We start from the raw sequence: 18,401 nt of genomic DNA on the forward strand, positions 1-18,401 counted from the left end.
GTGTACCGACGCAACAGGTGGCGCACACAAACTCACACGTCAACAGTGGACGTTTGCACCGAACCGTCTGTACTGGAGTAAGGCATGTAGGACTGGTGAAGTGGTATCAGTGGGAGTGTTGGGACATGACGATGGTTTGGGTGGAATATAACTTTTTTTTTTTTTTTTTAAACAAAATTCAGCTCCTTATATTGTTTCCTTCCAGGGTGAGATCGATCTCACGATCTTACAGTAACAGGCCATCATCACTTGACTTTGGGTGCCTTAGCATTAGTTGGATGTTCTTTACGAGGGTTGATTGAAGTGTACCGTAGTTTGGCATACTGTAGCTGTACCGGGATTGATTTGGCTTGAGGTTGTGGTGTAGTTCCGGGGGTTATGTGGCTGTACCAAGGGATTACTTAATTATTTGAGTCAGCATAGAAGAGACCTGTCACATAGAAAGGGATAATGCATGCGCTTTCTAACCACTTTTGTGCGAGTGATCTTTCCTGAGTGGATTAAGACTGTAGAGGTAGAGAAAAAAACAGGTTAAAAGCGTCATCGTAGTGAAGGGGCTTAATGTCTTCTTGAGCGGTTATTATTATTATTATTATTATTATTAATGTTGTTGTTGTTCTTTTTACGTTACCACTAGGTGAACATAAGTGTTTGGCTCAGTAGACGTTTAACAGAAAGTGTTTATCTCTCTATTGCAACCACTAAACATTTTCCTTTTTTTAGAATAATGAGTAGCAATATTTCACCCTGTCGTACTAAGCCTTCAGTTTTATGGGTTATGCTGCCACCTGGGTTTACATCACTTACCTACTCTACACAGGCCCTAGTCGACATTTCTGGGTAGATTAGCGAAATGGGTGTTGAGGTATTCTGCATATTGTATTTGGACAGTGTTGCAGGGTAGCTTGTCGTTTCTCGTGGGACACAGGAAGGAGGGTAAATCTGAACCTCCCCTCTCCTCTGATTCATATCCCGAAAGAGAACAAAAGAGTCATGCTTCTGGTATCCCTACTCTTTGTGACAACATGGGTAAGTGGGTCTGATGTTGCATGGGGCATTGTGGGTAAAAAACCATACCATCTCCCGCCTTGACAGTAGCCATATATCACAACGTTGGGCTGGTAATAACAGTCTGTTTATAAAGTTAAGTACAGTAATATATGTCAGAGCTTCACATAAACAAGATGAACAGTGAGTAAGTATTAAAAGAGGAATAGTGCAGTCCTGAAAGATACAGATACTGCATATTTGAAGGATTATGTATACCATTACTATATCAGCAAAAAAAAAAAAATAAATAAATAAATAAATAAATCTCGAAGATATCTAACAACTTTCCTTAGTGATCAAAGTAAATCATGTATAGAAAACGAAGAAAATGAATCAGATGTTATGCCAGTCGACTTCACAAGAACAATTAAGGCAGACGGCCTATGTTTTGTAAGTCTCAGGCTTCCTCTTGAACACGACCCGCAGTAAAGGAAAACGTCTGGAAGTACTTATAAACGACACAGAAATGGTGTGGATTTATATAAATGTGCATCATATGTATTCCAGTTTTGAGAAAGCTGGACTGTCACGAGGTAATAAACACTTCTCTCTGCCTCAGTACCTTCAGATTATTGTAGGTAACATACTGTCAGTGAATCAGGTTATATAACGATAAATAAATCAAAGTGAACATCAGAAAAGCAGTATAGGCGAGCAAGCCCATGACGTGTCCCTCTGGTATATCCCCTTATAGGCCAGGCTCAGGATCGTGTATTCTGGTACATATATAACAGGCTAGAGGGCACGTTAGGGTCGAACTTGTCTCTTACCGCAACCTCCTTCGAAGCCGAATAATACATCTTGGTTGGGATGGTAGTTTGATAGTTCCGTACCATTCTTTTGGCGGCCTCTGTGTGTGTGTGTGTGTGTGTGTGTGTGTGTGTGTGTCTCTCTCTCTCTCTCTCTCTCTGTGTTTTCACCTGTTCAGGGCTATGAAATTATTTTAAAGGCCTAATTTGAAAATCTGGGAAAGGTGTCCCAAGGTATCAGACACAGATATCGTACATTTTAAGGCCTGCCAGACCAAATCAAAATCACGAGGGCATGAAAACATCAGAGAGAGAGAGAGAGAGAGAGAGAGAGATTTCATGTGCGAAATGTAATAAGGCGTGATGGAGGACCCTGATGCATTGTGGGTAGAAACAAGTGTTCCATTTCTGGCGCTGACAATGGCGGCAGTTCAGAAGGGTTGAGTGATACTGATCCCCTTTTTCACCTGCCCTCCTCCCGCCTCGCTCATTTAGTACACTTATTGCGTCGTGATTTATGGCGCGTGTGGCTGTGTGTGTCGCTGTGGCAGTTTTAGCCCCACGTAAATAGCGTGGAAGTGGGGTAGTGTCGTCGTCTGCTTTGTATATAATTGCTAAAACTCCCTTCAACCCTTGGCGTCATTTTTTCTATTTTGTTTACTACTGCTAGGCTATTATAATCAGAGTGGCTGCTAGTAGAGAAGAAGTAGATGAGGGCCGTATCTGACCCCTTCAGCTTGAAAATGTAGTTTCTACTGAGTAAAATCGTCTGGATATAGCAAAGTAAAGGCGAAGGTGGGGGCAGATACCATGAGACCTTTAGCCGCAGTGCTTATCTCCGTAACTGGCCGTTGAGCCTGAGGTGGGTTTTTCTCCGAATATCGTGGGACACAAGGCCACTGCATCATCCAGGTTATCACGGTTACCTTACCTAAGTGACTTTTACATTCCCATTTCTTGTTCTCAGAGTGCCCTTGCCGTTCCCCCTCCTTTTTGCTCCCTGTCACTGGATATTCATTCCGATACCTAAATCTTGAACATGCCTACATTCTGCATTCTTGTACAATTTTGGCAGAGGACATTTTTTTTTTTTCTATTACACCCGCGCTTGCGCAGCTAGAGCAGGGTTACGTTTTGATGACGTTGAGTGTGTGTGTGTGTGTGTGTGTGTGTGTGTGTGTGTGTGTGTATGTGTGTAATGAACTTCTCGGTCCAGTGACAAAAGATGGCGGCACATTCTATTCCCTCACCATCCAGTGTTCGTTAATGGCCAGTTTCTGTGGTCTGTGTAGAGATATGTTAGTCACGACACCATTGTTTTTTAGTATTAGTGGAGGTTTTGGTTTTGTGAGACCTGACCCAATACAAAGCCGATATACTCTGGTCCTTGGTCGTGTCAGCTTAGGGACGTTGTTGGATCTTCTGTATGGTGATTTATTTTGCGTGCTACACCTTAATCGTCCCCTATGCTTGATATGTACAGTCAGCATCAAAGGTCCTGTCTTCGCGCCTACACTTCTCTACATGAACGTTGAAAATGTGTGTGGTGAATCCGCAGCAACCGGCAGTGATGAATTTATTTGGCTTCAGATCAATGTGCCATGAGCGTTGTTGGCTGCAGGTTCACCATCTTGCTTTATAAAGTTCGTGGAGAGAAGGGCACATGAGGCGACAGTACTTTTGATGCTGGCTGTACAGTCTGTAGTGACGGTAGCAGTTGCAACTCCAAGCTCATCTGGAAGTGAAATTGGAGGACTGCAGGCTGAAGTTGCCCTTTTCCTGCAGTCCACCATACTCCTTTTGCAGGATAGGGAGGAAGCTGAGAGACGGTTGGACAGCCGAGCAGCAGAGTCATCTAGTTATATCGGTACCATCACGTGAAGGCGTCCCTCTCCAGCACCACTTTATGTATCCTACTGCGGACACACATTGCATAAATACGTACAAGAGAATATTAACACGGCATGTGAGGAATAAATTGGTATGGAGGAGGTGGTAGGGGACCTTCAGCCCCATGATTATTTTGTATTCTTGTTATTTCTAGACGATTTTATTCCGCTTCAGAGAGACTTCGCACTGGAGGGGTTTACATATGGCCTCCTCTTCTGTTCACTTATAAAGAACTTTCTTCAATGAAATCGGGGAAACATTCATTTTAGTTTATGCTGACTGGTCAAGACTATATTATTAGAGGTAGGAATGGCTCTCATACTGAAGGAGTTTCTCAAGGTTATATCTAACCCCTCTAATTCAAAAAATTAAAAAAGGAAGAAAAGAAAACTGGCAACAATAAATGCAAATGACATCCCAGGGCTCTGTATGTTAAGCTGAGGAAAATCATCTGAAGTTAGCAAGAATAAAACCATAAAATATCCTGCAACTGAGTGGGTATATCGAGGAGAATGGCAGAGCGATACCATGGGCAATCGACTAAAGTAACCTGTACCCAATGCTGATATATGTAGGTTTGAATCCCCGCCAGAGTCACATATATATCTGGTGTAAGTCCTTGAGTATAGGGCGGATAAAATATTACCCTGTTATTCCCTCGTGTGGTAAGAAGAGTAAGAGAAGGGAGAGGGAGGGTGTGAAAGGCTTCCTCTTCCATCCACATTGTCGTCTACTTAGAAGCCTTTGTAGCGCCATTTCCGTTGCTGTTTTGTATATTTTACCTTGATATTCCCTCTTTGTTATTTATGTAATGTTTAAAAGTACATAATTTCTGTACACAGCACAAAGGAAAATGTTCATTGTCAGTCCGATGGTGTATTTACCACTTTGTTCTTGTTATATTTAGACGATTCGTTTCACCTTGAGAGACACTTTTCGAACTGGATGGGTTGGATGTTGCCTTCATGAAACCCATCAGTACACGAGGTCTGTCCTAAAAACAAACAAACAAAAAAATTGTCTGAAATCGCCAAGAATAGACAAATACGCGTCGTCCGACTGATGGTTTTAACGTACATTCACTCCAAATTTAATGTTATAGCAAGCGCCAAGTTAAGGGTTCTGTGGCAGCGTTGTGTTTACATTCGGCTTGATTAATCTACGGGAGACGAAGTATGAAATCTGGATAACTGAGAAATTACTGAACAGGATCTATGGGCTTAACGATATTAATCAAAACTTACAACCTGGCTGTAAACGCGGGAATTGCTGGGGGAGAGGTGGGGGTATTGTGGCCTATGAAGAAATAAACAGTTAAGGACAAGGTGGGGAGTTGACTTCGTATACCCTTTTTACTCTGACGGCCTAAAATTGCCACATATCCATATTGAATGCTGAGTTATAGCAAAGCTCAACACTTGAATATGATGGTATTGCGAAGTACCATGGATATGATGAAGAGAGGTAGCATCGACTGTTTTTTTTCTGCCACTGAACTACGTGAATTAAGTTACGAAAGAACGAAGATTTGAATCATGTTTTGGTGAAAGAACACTTGAATATGATGCTAGTTACGAAGTGCCATGGAAAGGATGCAGAAAGGTAGCATAGACTTTGATTCTGCCACTGAACTACGTGAAATAAGTTACAAGAAAGAACGAAGATATGAACCATGTTAAGGTGAAAGAACTATAGCCCAGCCGTATACTAGCCTTTGTGTTGGCGTAGTGTCGGGGATACAGGGACTCCACCCCGCCACCCAAGTCCCGTGTCACAAGCAACTCCCTGGCTCATATTACACAGGAGAGCCCACACTATACAGGAGAGGACAAAGGTTCGCCTAATATTCCACCTTTTCTGCTTCTCACTTTCCCCTGCTGGCCAGTAATCCTAAGCTTTGAGAGAGGCTTGGAGGATTTGTGTCTCCCTGCATGATTCTCTTTGATGCAATGCGTCAGGAAGGAAAGTGACGGACAGGCCTTGTTATAAAAATGCAGTTGAGTAGTTGGCGAATTCTTGTCTCTGTACTTGGCCTGTCTTTGCTCCAAATTTCTTGTTAAAAATAAATAAAAACAGAAAAGGTTACGACGATTACGATGTTGGTGACAGTGGCATAGGAGACCGTAACACCTCCTCTTTGGTGATCTATTCTTCATTCTTTTTTTATTTCTTTATAAGTTAATGAGGCAAACTGTGGCGATACTAAATAAATATAAATAACGTGAAGGAGAATACCAAGAGAATACCAGTGTGTAGCATGTATAATTAATCGCTGAGCAGAAGGTAATGCGAAACCTTTATTGCCGAGAATACAACCCTGTTTACTCAATTTCAGTCCCTCACATTCTTGTACAACTTGACCATGTGAACGATACCTCACGCATGTATTGGCACGCACCTAATGAGTGTGTGTGTGTGTGTGTGTGTGTGTGTGTGTGTGTGTGTGTGTGTGTGTCAAAACATTTTAGTAGGTGTGTAATTGTTGTGCTAAGGGAAAGTGTGTGTGTGTGTGTGTGTGTGTGTGTGTGTGTGTGTGTGTGTGTGTGTGTATGGGTGCGTGGTGTTCCCTCACAATATTTACGGCGCCCCGGCTGTCCAAGCAATAATCGTAAATTTGTTCTTCTCTCTCACCCGCTCAACCCAGGGAGGGGAGGGAGGGGAGGAAGGGCAGAGGTGGAAGAAAGGGGGGAGGGAGGAGAGTGTAGGAAGTAGGGGGAGTGAGGGAGCTGAAGATATGGGGTGAGGGGAGATGCAGATGAGTGGTGGGAGAAAAGGGAAGGGGAGAATGTAGACAAGGAAGTGGGGGAGTGAGAGAGGGAAGAGAGGAGAGGTCGGAGAAATGTGTGGGGGAGATGGGGAAGAGAGGGAAGGTAGGAGAAAGAGGGAGGGAGAAGATAGGAGAAAGGGGGAGAGGGGCGGAGAGTGGAGGTAGGAGAAAGGGGTGGGTGGAGAGAGGGGAAAGAGGGAAGGTAGGAGAAAGGGGTGGGTGGAGAGAGGGGAAAGAGGGAAGGTAGGAGAAAGGGGTAAGGGAGAGGAGGAGGAAGAGAGGGGAGGTAGGGGAGATGTAGATGAGAAATGGGAGAAAACGAGAGGGGAGAATGTGGAGTAGTAAGTATGGAAGGGGGAGTGGGAGGAGGGGGATGGGGAGGAAAGGTAGTGGAAAAAGGAAGGGAAGAATGTGAAGAAGGAAGTGGAGGAAAGGTAAATGAGAGGAAGAGAGGAAGATAGAGTGATAACAGAGAACTGAGAATGTTGAGAAAAGAGAGGAGACGAATATATAGAATGAAAGAGAGGAAGAGAATGTGAGGAAGAGGAAGAGTAGAGGTGGAGGAAATAGGAAGTGAGAGAAGGTAGAGAAAAAATAGTGGGGAAGCGAGGGGGAGGTTGGGAGGATGTAGAGAAAGGAGACGAAATGAGGAGGAAGGGTGGAAGAAAGGCGATAATTAAATAAGGAAGAGAAGGGAAGGAGGAAGAAATGCAGAGGAGGGAAGGAAATAAAGAAAACGGGTAGAGAGAAGATAGAAGAAGAGAGTGGAATAACGAGAGGGGAATTGGGAAGGAAGGAAGATATACAGGAGAGAGGGAGAGTGTGTGGAGAGAAAACAGACATGAAAGAAAATTACATCGAGAGAGAGAGAGCAGAGGAGAGAAGAGAAGGAAGTGAGAAAAAAAGGAGCAATAGAAAGAGGTGAGGGAACGATAATGTACAAAGAGGAGGACAGGAGGAGGAGATGGAAGAGAAGAAGGAAAGGACCGAAGGACCTCAGGTGATAAATGAGGGAGATGGGAGGGAGGGTGTATAGAAGGAGAGGTAGGGGAGACAGGGGGAGGAAAATGTAAATAGGAAATAGTGAGAGAGTAAATGAGGAGGAGGGAGAGAGAAAAGAAAATTAGTGACGAAAAAAATAACAGCAGAGTGCAAGGAGTAGAGAAGGGAGGGGAGGTTACTGAACGGGGGTAGAGGAGAGAGAGGGCGTGAGAATCTGAAAAGTACAGAGAGAAGAGGAGAGGAGGAGAGAAGGGGAAGAAAAAAGTGAATTAGAATGAAGGAAGAGCAGAGGAGGAGGAGGAAGAAGAGGAGGAGGAAGAAAACAGGACGTGAAGAAAGAACGAAAGAGGATGAATGAAATGAGAAAGGAGGAAGGAGAAGGAGAGGGTGCAAGAAAGAATAGAAAAAGTAGAAAGAGAAAGAGAGAAGGAGGAAGAAGAAGAAAGCAAGAGGAACGAAGGGTGATGAGGGAGGGAGGGAGGGAGGGAGAAGAGGGTAGTAAATAGATAGAGGGAAAAAGAGGAAAGATAAAAAAGAAGACGGGAGGGGGGGAGAAGAAAAAAAAAAGAGACTAAGCGAGAGGTGGAGATAATTAAATTAGTAGGTAAATAAAAGGGGTAAGAAGAAAGGGGTGTAGGAGGGGACTGCTCTCTCTCTCTCTCTCTCTCTCTCTCTCTCTCTCTCTCTCCCAGCCGGGTATTGTGTTTGTGTCGGTAATCCTTATTTGAATTTGAATTGAAAATGTATTTCAGTTTTCGAGGAAACAGAGGGAGAGAGAGAGAGAGAGAGAGAGAGAGCACAAACAGACAGGCAGACAGACCAAGAGTGAGCGAGTGAGATAGGGTTGAAGGGCGTCACGTTAACTACCATCTCTAATGAGCTGTGGTGGTTTGTGGCAGTGGTGGTGGTTTGTGGTGGTGGTGGTGGTGGTTGTGGTTGTGGTGGTGTGGTGATGGTGATGATGGTTGAAATAATGGGAGTGGTGATGATTGTGGGGATGGTGATTTTTGTGATAGTGGCGATGATGATGGTAGTAGTGGTGGTGCTGATTGTGATGACGGTAGTGGTGAGGGTTGTGACGGTGGTGGTGGCATTGGGGGTAGGGGTGGTAGCAATGGCAGTGGTAATGGTGGAGGTGGTGGTGGTGGTGGTGGTGATGGTGGTATTGAGGGATTGTAATTGTGATGATGATTATTATGGTGGTGGTGGAGGTAATGGTTGTTGTTTTGGTGTTAATGCTGGTGTTGTTTGTGGTGGTGGCGTAGCGGTGGTGGTAGGGAGGTCGTGATTGTTGTAGTTGTTGTTGTTGTTGTTGTTGTTGGTGGTGGTGGTGGTGGTGGTAGTTATTGCAGTGATTATTGATTGTGATTGTAGTTTTGGCTGTGGTGGTATCGGTAGTTGTAATAGTGTTAATGGTTATTGTGGTAGAGTTGTTTGTAGTGGTGATGGTGGTGGTTGTAGTGGTAGGTGGGTTTGTAGTGATAGTGATGGTGGAGACGAACATGATATTATTTGTAGCTGTGGTAGTGGATGACCCGTTGGAGATTATAAAAGTTTATCGTGGAAATAGTAGTGGTAGCGTTGTTTGTTGTTGTTGTTGTGGTGGTGGGGGGGTTGGGGGGAGGTGTGGTGGTCATCGTGGTAGTCGTCACTTTAGTTGGTTGTAAGCTGTGATCTGTGACTGACTCGATGACCCGTCTCTCTCTCTCTCTCTCTCTCTCTCAAAACATGTATATATTAGAACAACCCCAGGACTTGCCAAAAATAAACACATCAAGTCCCATGACACCCAATAAAAACTGCGAATGAAAATAAATGCGTTTACCAGACCACCCCTTCCATGCAATTCAAATCCACCGTGAATTCGTGCCAGTGCTGCTAAAATTGCTCTATCAAATTACAAATGCTGTGAATTCGTGCTAAATGCTGCGTGGGGAGGGATGGGATGGGATGGGATGGGGGGGGATAGGCGAGCATTAAAGCAGCTTAGTATTGAGAGCGAGGGCATGATGGATAGTAGGGTTCGCGCCATTATAACTGGATCATCGTACCTCGCTAGTCTAGATTGTTGTACACACACACACACACACACACACACACACACACACACACACACACACTCTCTCTCTCTCTCTCTCTCTCTCTCTCTCTCTCTCTCTCTCTCTCTCTCTCTCTCTCTCTCTCTCTCTCTCTCTCTCTCACTGATTCTATTTAAACTTTATCTCATGCACTCATGTCTGTCTCACACATCACCCAGTATCTTTCTTCGTCTCGTTTCTCACTCTTGCTATCTGCGCCTCTCTCTCTCTCTCTCTCTCTCTCTCTCTCTCTCTCTCTCTCTCTCTCTCTCTCTCTCTCTCTGGGAACTTCGTATCTGTGTTAGTAATTCTACGAGTATATTATAATTATCTGTACATATCAGTCTATTTATGTGTCCTTCTGTATAGCTTGCTCATCAGTCTCCCATTTTCTTCATAATACACCATTTTCATTACTGCATCCTTAAGTAGATTCTTTATTGCTCTGAATTTCTCCCCTGTCTGCTCTGCTCTCTTGTTTATTGCCCTGTTTTATGTGTTAGTGTTATCGAGTGAATCGTACCACTAGGCAGTAATTTATGTTTTGATATATTCGTGATTTTGATATATACTCTCCCTTGATGTGCTGAATTTCTTTTTTATTCTCTTTATTTTTAAGTATTCTACCTTTCCTGAACCCTGTACAGTCAGTGATAAAAGTTCGTCGGCTATTCTACAGCGTCTTCTTCTCACTTGAGATTTTATCACATCTTCCAAACAACCCATCGTATGAGATGCCCATCATGTGTATGGGAAGAGAAACATACCAAGCCTCCGTCACCACAAGATTGCAAAGGGAAGTGGAAGCAGAGGAAGTTAAATATTAGGGTGAATGAGCTGTTCACCAACGGAGGAACGTGACAAACAGAAGAGTTTAAAATTATGCAACTGTATCATATTTGTCGGACCCTGCTAATGGGAGGGGCCAGCCTACTATTGCGCTCGTCTCTGAGTCCCTCATTTAACCTGGAAAGTTATTTGTTGTAACTAGGAGAGGAATAGGCCAGACCGGAGTTCCCAGGGCGCCTCTAGCAATCTGCTCTTGGTCTAATTGAATCCTAGACGATGTTTCCCTGAAATTTGAGCCATGTTCAAAGTCTTAAGAAACTTTATAAATACCTTTATATTCTGCAGGAAAGTGTGTTCATATTCAGTAAGTTAACTCTTTAGGGTCGTTTTAGATTGTTTTTGTTCGTTTTTAGGCTAAAAATCCCCAAGGGTCTGGCTGTAAATAGCTTAGCTGTTCCAGTTTTGCACTCGCGCTCCCAAAGCAACCGCAGGTGTTATGTTATGCTCGAAGCATGTTCCACTTTCTTTGTGTGTGTGTGTGTGTGTGTGTGTGTGTGTGTGTGTGTGTGTGTGTGTGTGTGAACAAAATAACTGAAGCAGTCTTTATCCAGTTTTAACTAAGAAATTAACCTTTTGGATTAATAACAATGGTTCAGAGGTAAATTTCACAGGATTATGTCGGAGTCGGACCTTCAAGATCAACTTTAAACAGTTTTTATTTGACTCAGGACAAATTTGGTGAAAGTGTTTAAGATAATGCACAAACAAAGGGGTTCGATTTTGTGAACAGAGATTAAGGTACAGGGCAAGATCGAATTTCGACCTGTGTGTGTGTGTGTGTGTGTGTGTGTGTGTGTGTGTGTGTGTGTGTGTGTGTGTGTGTGTGCAGAATGTATCAGTAAAATTATTTGGACCAGACTTCGCAGAAAAGGATCAGCCAGGGTTGACCTACCGTTTTTGTTGAAGACAGATCAAGATAACACAGAGAAGTCAGCTTAAACAGATCTTGTCTGATTTACACCAAATTTTATGGGTGGGCTTACTTTAGGGTGCGGGTATGTTAAAGGTACTTGTAAGCGTTTTTTAGAACAATCAGCCAAAGCTCTAGGTCCCAGGATGAGGTTAAATGCCAAGGTCATAAGATATTGTTAATTCAGTTCTGATGTGAGTTTGACCAATCGTGGTGGAGTTTAAGGGTCAGAAGAAGGAAGTCATGATTTTGAAAGCAATCTGTGGAATACCAAGGTCACAAGATAAAGTGTTTGGCCTACGCGAGTGTCCCTTCTTGTTGCAATCTCTTATCTGTATATATAAAAAAATGTATTTATTTGTGTGGTTTGTCTTGATTACCCTATTTGTTTAGTTTTTTTTTTTCTTTCTTTTAGCACCGGATTCATAGATTCGTTTGCATACTTTTTGCATTTTTGTGTATTTTGTTACATATTTTTCCTGTTGGATTGTCGTTGATTTCATGTGTTTCCTGGCTTCATTTAGTTCATTTTGATATATATTCGTCTCTGTTCTAGTTATTCGTATTTTCTTATATTTATCCACATTTCAGTTCTATTTCTACTCTTCCCCTTCCCACCTCCCTGCTGTTGCTGCCATTTATCTCTCCCTGCTTCCATTTGGCGCTAATTTCCTCGTTCGTCATCTCAGCGCTCTCTTTATTTATGCCCTCATTTATTCCTTTCATTATCCCTCACCTCCCACATCGTGTTTTTTTTTTTTTTTTTTTTTTTTTTTTTTTTTATCTGGGAGTTCTCCGCGCCTGTCACCATCCCCCACTACGCCAGCCAATCACAAGCTTTCATTAAGCTTATGCGCTTTTCTGATTGGCTGGGCTGGTTTTGGCGCCATTTCTGTGTTGACATTTCGCAGCATTTACATAATTGGACACGTTGGCGTTTGTTTACACTCGAAATAACGTTGATGAAAATTTTAGAGGGAGGATTTTGATAAAGTGTTATGGCGGGCTTGATAAGGAAGGTAAATAGTGTAATGGAATAACTTTATTTGATGTTATTTCATCCCCCTTCTTTTTTTGTCACCTTTCCCGTTCCTTTGTCTTGTCGTCATTCTCTCGCTCTACTCATGCTCTTTACCTCTTTTTCCTCTCTCTCTCTCTCTCTCTCTCTCTCTCTCTCTCTCTCTCTCTCTCTCTCTCTCTCTCTCTCTCTCTCTCTCTCGGTATTAATCATTCCTCTTTCTCCTCACTTTATTCTCGTCTCTTTTATCGCATTCATTCATTCCCGTTTTACCTCCCTCTCATCTACATCCCCCAACACCTCCTCACACACGCACGCACGCACGCGCGCGCACACACACACACACACACACACACACACACACACACACACACACACACACACACACACACACACACACACACACACACACACTCTCTCTCTCTCTCTCTCTCTCTCCCTCCCTCCCTCCTATTTTCCCTTTCACTCCCACCCTTCTTGGTGTACTGTAGACTACCTCCTCATCCCTCCTTCCCTCCATCCTCTAATCTCTCTACCTCACTCCCCTCCCCATCCCCTCATCCACCCATCGTCATGATCCCCACCCTCTTCATTCCTTCACTCCCTCTCATTCATCTCGCCGATAATTCCCCTCCTTCCGTCCTCCCATCCCTCTCCACCTTCCTCCCATTCCTCTCCGTCTCTCACCCTCTCTCTTATCCCTCTTATCCCGCCTTTTCATTCCTTTATCAATCTTTCATCCATTCCTACTTCCCCACCTCTTCCTTCCGTCCTCTCTACTTCTTTCTTTCCCTCACATCCCTCCAACGTCCCTTTTTATTTTCCTCCCTCGCTCTTTCCCTTTCTTCCTTCTTCGTCTCCTCCTCCCTGTGTTCCTGTCTTCCCTTCCTGTCTCCCTCACATCCCTCCAACGTCCCTCTTTATCTTCCTACCTCGCTCCCTCCCTTTCTTCCTTCTTCATCTCTTCCTCCCCCTGTACCTGTCTTCCCTTCCTGTCTCCCTCCCTCTCGTTTCTCGCTATCTTAATTCCTGTCTCCCTCCTTCTCGTCTGCCCTAGTTTCCTCCCGCCCTACCCTTTTCACTTTTCCTCCCTGTAATCCCTTCCCCTCATCCCTCCCTTCTGCCCTCTTTCATCTCTTGCACCAGCCCTTCTTGTCATCCCTTCCTACCTCCCTCTTCCTCATCTTTCTCCACCTCCCTCTCATCTCTTCACCTCTTTCCTCTCCATCTCCACCTCCCTCTCGTCTGTTCTTCTCCGCCTCTTTTCTCTGTTTCTCTCCCTCATACTTGGCATTCTTCACTTCTTTCCGGTCTTTCATCTCATTCATATCTCCCGCCACTTTCCTGTCCTTCCTTCACCTCTTTCCTCTCCTCCTCCTCTTTCCTGTCCTTCCTCACCTCTCTCCTAACCTTTTCCATGTCGTCCTATCCCTTTCCACGTCTTTCCTATCGTTCTTCGCCTCTTTCCTATCCTTCTCTACCAAATTCGTATCCTTCTTCGCCTCTTTCCTGTCGTGCGCCCTATCCTTATCTTTTTCCTCTTGTTTCTTATCATCCTCCACCTCTCCTATCTTATCCACCTAGTCTCTCACCTTCTGCACCTCTTTCCTGTCCATCACCACCCCTTTCCTGTCCATCTCCACCCCTTTCCTGTCCATCTCCACCCCTTTCCTGTCCATCTCCACCCCTTTCCTGTCCATCTCCACCCCTTTCCTGTCCATCTCCACCCCTTTCCTGTCCATCTCCACCCCTTTCCTATCCATCACCACCCCTTTCCTGTCCATCTCCACCCCTTTCCTGTCCATCTCCACCCCTTTCCTATCCATCTCCACCTCTTTCCTGTCCATCACCACCCCTTTCCTGTCCATCACCACCCCTTTCCTGTCCATCACCACCCCTTTCCTATCCATCTCCACCCCTTTCCTGTCCATCTCCACCCCTTTCCTGTCCATCACCACCCCTTTCCTGTCCATCTCCACCTCTTTACTGTCCATCTCCACCTCTTTACTGTCCATCTCCACCCCTTTCCTGTCCATCTCCACCTCTTTACTGTCCATCTCCACCTCTTTACTGTCCATCTCCACCTCTTTACTGTCCATCTCCACCTCTTTACTGTCCATCTCCACCTCTTTACTGTCCATCTCCACCTCTTTACTGTCCATCTCCACCTCTTTACTGTCCATCTCCACCTCTTTACTGTCCATCTGCACCTCTTTACTGTCCATCTCCACCTCTTTACTGTCCATCTCCACCTCTTTACTGTCCATTTCTCCATCACTCTACTGTCCTTCTCCACCACTTTGCTATCCTTCTTCACCTCATTCCTATCCTTGACCTTTTTCCCGTCGCCCACCTCTTATTTATCGTTTTCCATGTCATTATCATCCTCCACCACTTTCCTATCTTTGTCTATCCCTTCTGTCCTCCACCTCTTCTACCCTATTCCACCTCTTTCTTATCCTTTTCTACCTCGTCAACCCTCTTCCACCTCTTTTCTTTCTTTCTCAGCGTTTCTACTGTACTTCCTCATCTCCGTCTCATTTCTCGCTCTGTATCTCCTATCCTCTCCCCTTCTCTCTGTTTTTCTAAATTCTTCCATCCCTCAGATTCCTTACCTTTCATCCTCCATCTGTAACCCTCTCCTTCCCTCCCTCCCCCTCATTCCTTCTCTTCCACCTCCTCTCCTCATCCATCCGTATGATTCCTCTTACCTCCCTTTTATCTCAGTCGCCTCTCAACATCAGTTGTTATTTTCGTTCCTCTCTCTCTCCCATTCGTCAGTGTCTTTCCCATTTTCGTCCCCATTCTCCCATCCCCATCATTTGTAAATCCTTCCTTTCATCACCGTCCATTTTTCTTCACACGCGCCTTATCATCTCTTTCTCACGCCCCCCTCCCTCGTATCCCTCCCTCTCTCCACCTTTTCTTCATTCTCCACATTTTTTTTTCCCACCTCCCCCCCCCCCATTTCATTCTCCTTTGTGTCTCTTCCCTTCTTTACTTATTCCTCCCTCTCTCTCACCTCTTTCCATCTACTTCATAAGTCTCCACATCCCCCCACCCTCCATTTCCCTTTCATTCATCCCTCTCTCACCATCATCCCTCCTACTTAATCGCTCTCTCTCTCTCTCTCTCTCTCTCTCTCTCTCTCTCTCTGATTCCCCTGCCTCCTTACATGTATTTTCTCTCTCATTACTTCATTCTTATCTCTTCCTACCTCCTTATATCCCTCTCATTTCTTTCATTCTCCCTCCTCCTCATTTTTTCATCTCTCATTCCTCCGTCTCCATCTTTTTCTCATTCCTCTTCACATCCTTTATCCCATTTCTCTCCCTTCCTTCCTTGCTATTGTCTCTCCCGATTTTTCCTTCCTTCCTCCCTCTTATTTCTCTCTTATCATTTCTCACCATGTCTTCGCACCCTATTCCCCTCTTATTCCTGCCACTCTTCCTTCCTCCTTCATTCCCCATTATTTCTCCTTCCTCTGTCTCTTTCATTTCTCTCTCCATCTTTTCATCCTTCTTTACCTCCTTCTCACACCAGTTACAACATGTCCCTACCTAGCTTTTATTGCCCCCCCCTCCCCCCATTCTGTTCCGCCCAATTCTTCCTGTCCATCCCTCCCATGTTCATACTTGTACCCCTTTGTCATTTTCCTCCATCTTGTCTATCTTCCTTTCTTCCCAGCTAAACACCTTCTTACATGCCTTTCACACACCATCATTTCCCTCTTATTTCTGTCTCTTCCTCCCTCTCACTCACCAGCCATCCATCATCATTCCTTTACCTCTCACTCCTATCTCCCTCACATTTCCTGGACTAGCCCTGGCCAAAAAAAAAAAAAAAAAAAAAAAAAAAAGTAGCCAATTTCTTCGAGATTCCATACCTGCGCGACGAACCGTTTTTTTATTTCCAATTATTTTACATAACAACATGCAATAGTTGTTTATCTGTATTCTATAAATAAACCGTTCTTTTTCTGCTTTCAGTTCTTGTTTTTCATTCTGTATCATATTGCATTATACAATATTATTTTCTACTTTCAGGTTTGGCAAGCTCTACCTAACCACCATCACGAAAATCTAAATGAAGAACAAGGATTCATGTATAAATATATATATTCCTTGTCATTATTTTTCTTGTTAGAACTAAATATTCAGTTCCACTGTATCATTTTTACCAATTCATTTCTCTGTCACTTAAACAGATTAAAACAGATTTAAAACTGTTAAAGGTATCACCTAAAATTATTTTTTATCGCATGTTGCAACTTTGGCGATCGGCAGTGCAATCCCTGCATTGCTACCACCCTTCCCCCAATCACTTTACTTTCCAATAACCTGCCCTCCTCTTGCTCTTGCAGACACCTTGGCCGCAACCCGTTTGTGTGTGACTGTTCCATACAGTGGCTATCAGACTACCTAGAGCAGCACCCCATAGAGACCTCTGGTGCCCGCTGCGAACACCCCCGATGGCTCCAGCGTCGCAAGCTCAACGCACTCACTGAGGAACGTCTTAAGTGTATGTTACATTGGTGCAAAGGCCTCTTGTATTGAACCTGTAGAATCTGGTCATCCTTTTTTAGAGTTTACTTGTGCAGTTTCCCAACAGTTTTATTCAGCTCTGGAGAGACTTTCTGAACTGGATGGGTTAGGTGTAGCCTTCACTAACTCATTCACAGTCTGGGAACTCCTCTAACATGAATAACATCATCTAACACAAGCAGGAATAAAGTGAAAAATGTCATTGGATTGAAGGATTTGAAAGATTTGTTTAGCAGCATTTTTTTTTTCTTTTTTCCCAAGTCCCATTCGTTTTCAAGACCACGATCAATAGGATTCATTTTATATGCATGTCCATAATTGTACCATTGGATAAACAGGCACAAGTGGACAGCAAATTGGGTCCACCAGTCTGACCAGCCCAAGAACCAAACTCGGGTTCTACCTTTTGCAAGTTGGATATGCTAACCCAGAGGTCGGCAGCCTTTGATGGAATGGGGACCGGAACTGCCCTGTTATTCAGCTGGCGGGCCAGATGTTTTGAACTAGTTAAAGACTACACCCCCCCCCCGGTCCTCCAATAATGATAATAGTAATAATAATAATAGATAAGAACACACATTAATAAAAATAACATTTATTCAAAGTATATTTCCCAAAATTAGAGTGGACACAAATTCTTAAAAAATTAATGCAATTGAAACAAGAGAAACAAGTGCATTCGGTATTGTCATGCAATAAAAAGTCCCCTGCCAGATGATAACCTTATATATGTAAGTATCCTTGGGAGTAGACGGCTGGTTGTTGCACGCAACACACCGTCATGGTATGGGGAACAGTTGTGTGAAGTTATATCAAAATCTGTCCATGCACGTGGAAGTTACACAGCAGACACGAAATTGCAGACGGACAGCACCCGACCTTGTTTGAACCCCAAGTGTGACCTTGTTGTTGAGAGTAGATGGCTGGTTTTCTGCACGACGCACCTTCATGGTATGGGGGAACAATTGTGTGAAGTTATATCAAAGTCTGTCCATGCATGTGGAAGTTACAGAGCAGACATAAATGTGGGTATGGCTGTTAAGTATAAGAGCACCTGACCATGTTTGAGCCCCAAGTGTGACCTTGACCTTGGGAGTAGATGGCTGGTTGTTGCGAGCAACACACTCTCATGGTATGGTGAACAATTGTATTAAGTTATATCAGAATATGTCCGTGCATTTGGAAGTTACATAGCGGAAATGAAATTGCAGACAGACTGACGTACTGACTTAACCCAGCAAACCTGTAGTCCTCCATGTTTCACCGGTAGGGGACTAATAACACTCATTGAAACAAATATCCCTATGTGTAGTAGAAATATTCAGAGTATTTCCTAACATTTTTACTGAATACAATTTGATGGAGCTAGGATTCCGTGGGCTTGAATGATGAGTGAATGAATGCGTGGCCTATTGAATTGGTCAAGTTTGGGCCGTATGGATGTTGCTACTCCTCACCCTCCCCTAGGGTGGGAAAGGAGGTTTGGATGATGATGACGATACTTTTTTTTTTATTATTAATAATGCATTAGAAGCAAAAGAAAT

The 18,401-nt window shown here is 43.9% G+C and overlaps 1 protein-coding gene across 1 annotated transcript in view; it reads left to right on the forward strand.

Moving 5' to 3' along the window:
* sli (slit guidance ligand) overlaps positions 1–18,401 on the forward strand; it is a 545,686-nt gene that overhangs the window by 210,960 nt on the left and 316,325 nt on the right. Inside the window, 1 exon segment of the mRNA XM_080286150.1 lies at positions 16,677–16,834. Coding sequence (XP_080142276.1) covers positions 16,677–16,834 — 158 coding nt within the window.

The sequence above is a fragment of the Coenobita brevimanus genome, chromosome 110, assembly GCF_032717465.1.
Source record: "Coenobita brevimanus isolate Jiangsu-jjx chromosome 110, ASM3271746v2, whole genome shotgun sequence".
NCBI classification, from domain to species: Eukaryota; Metazoa; Arthropoda; class Malacostraca; order Decapoda; family Coenobitidae; genus Coenobita; species Coenobita brevimanus.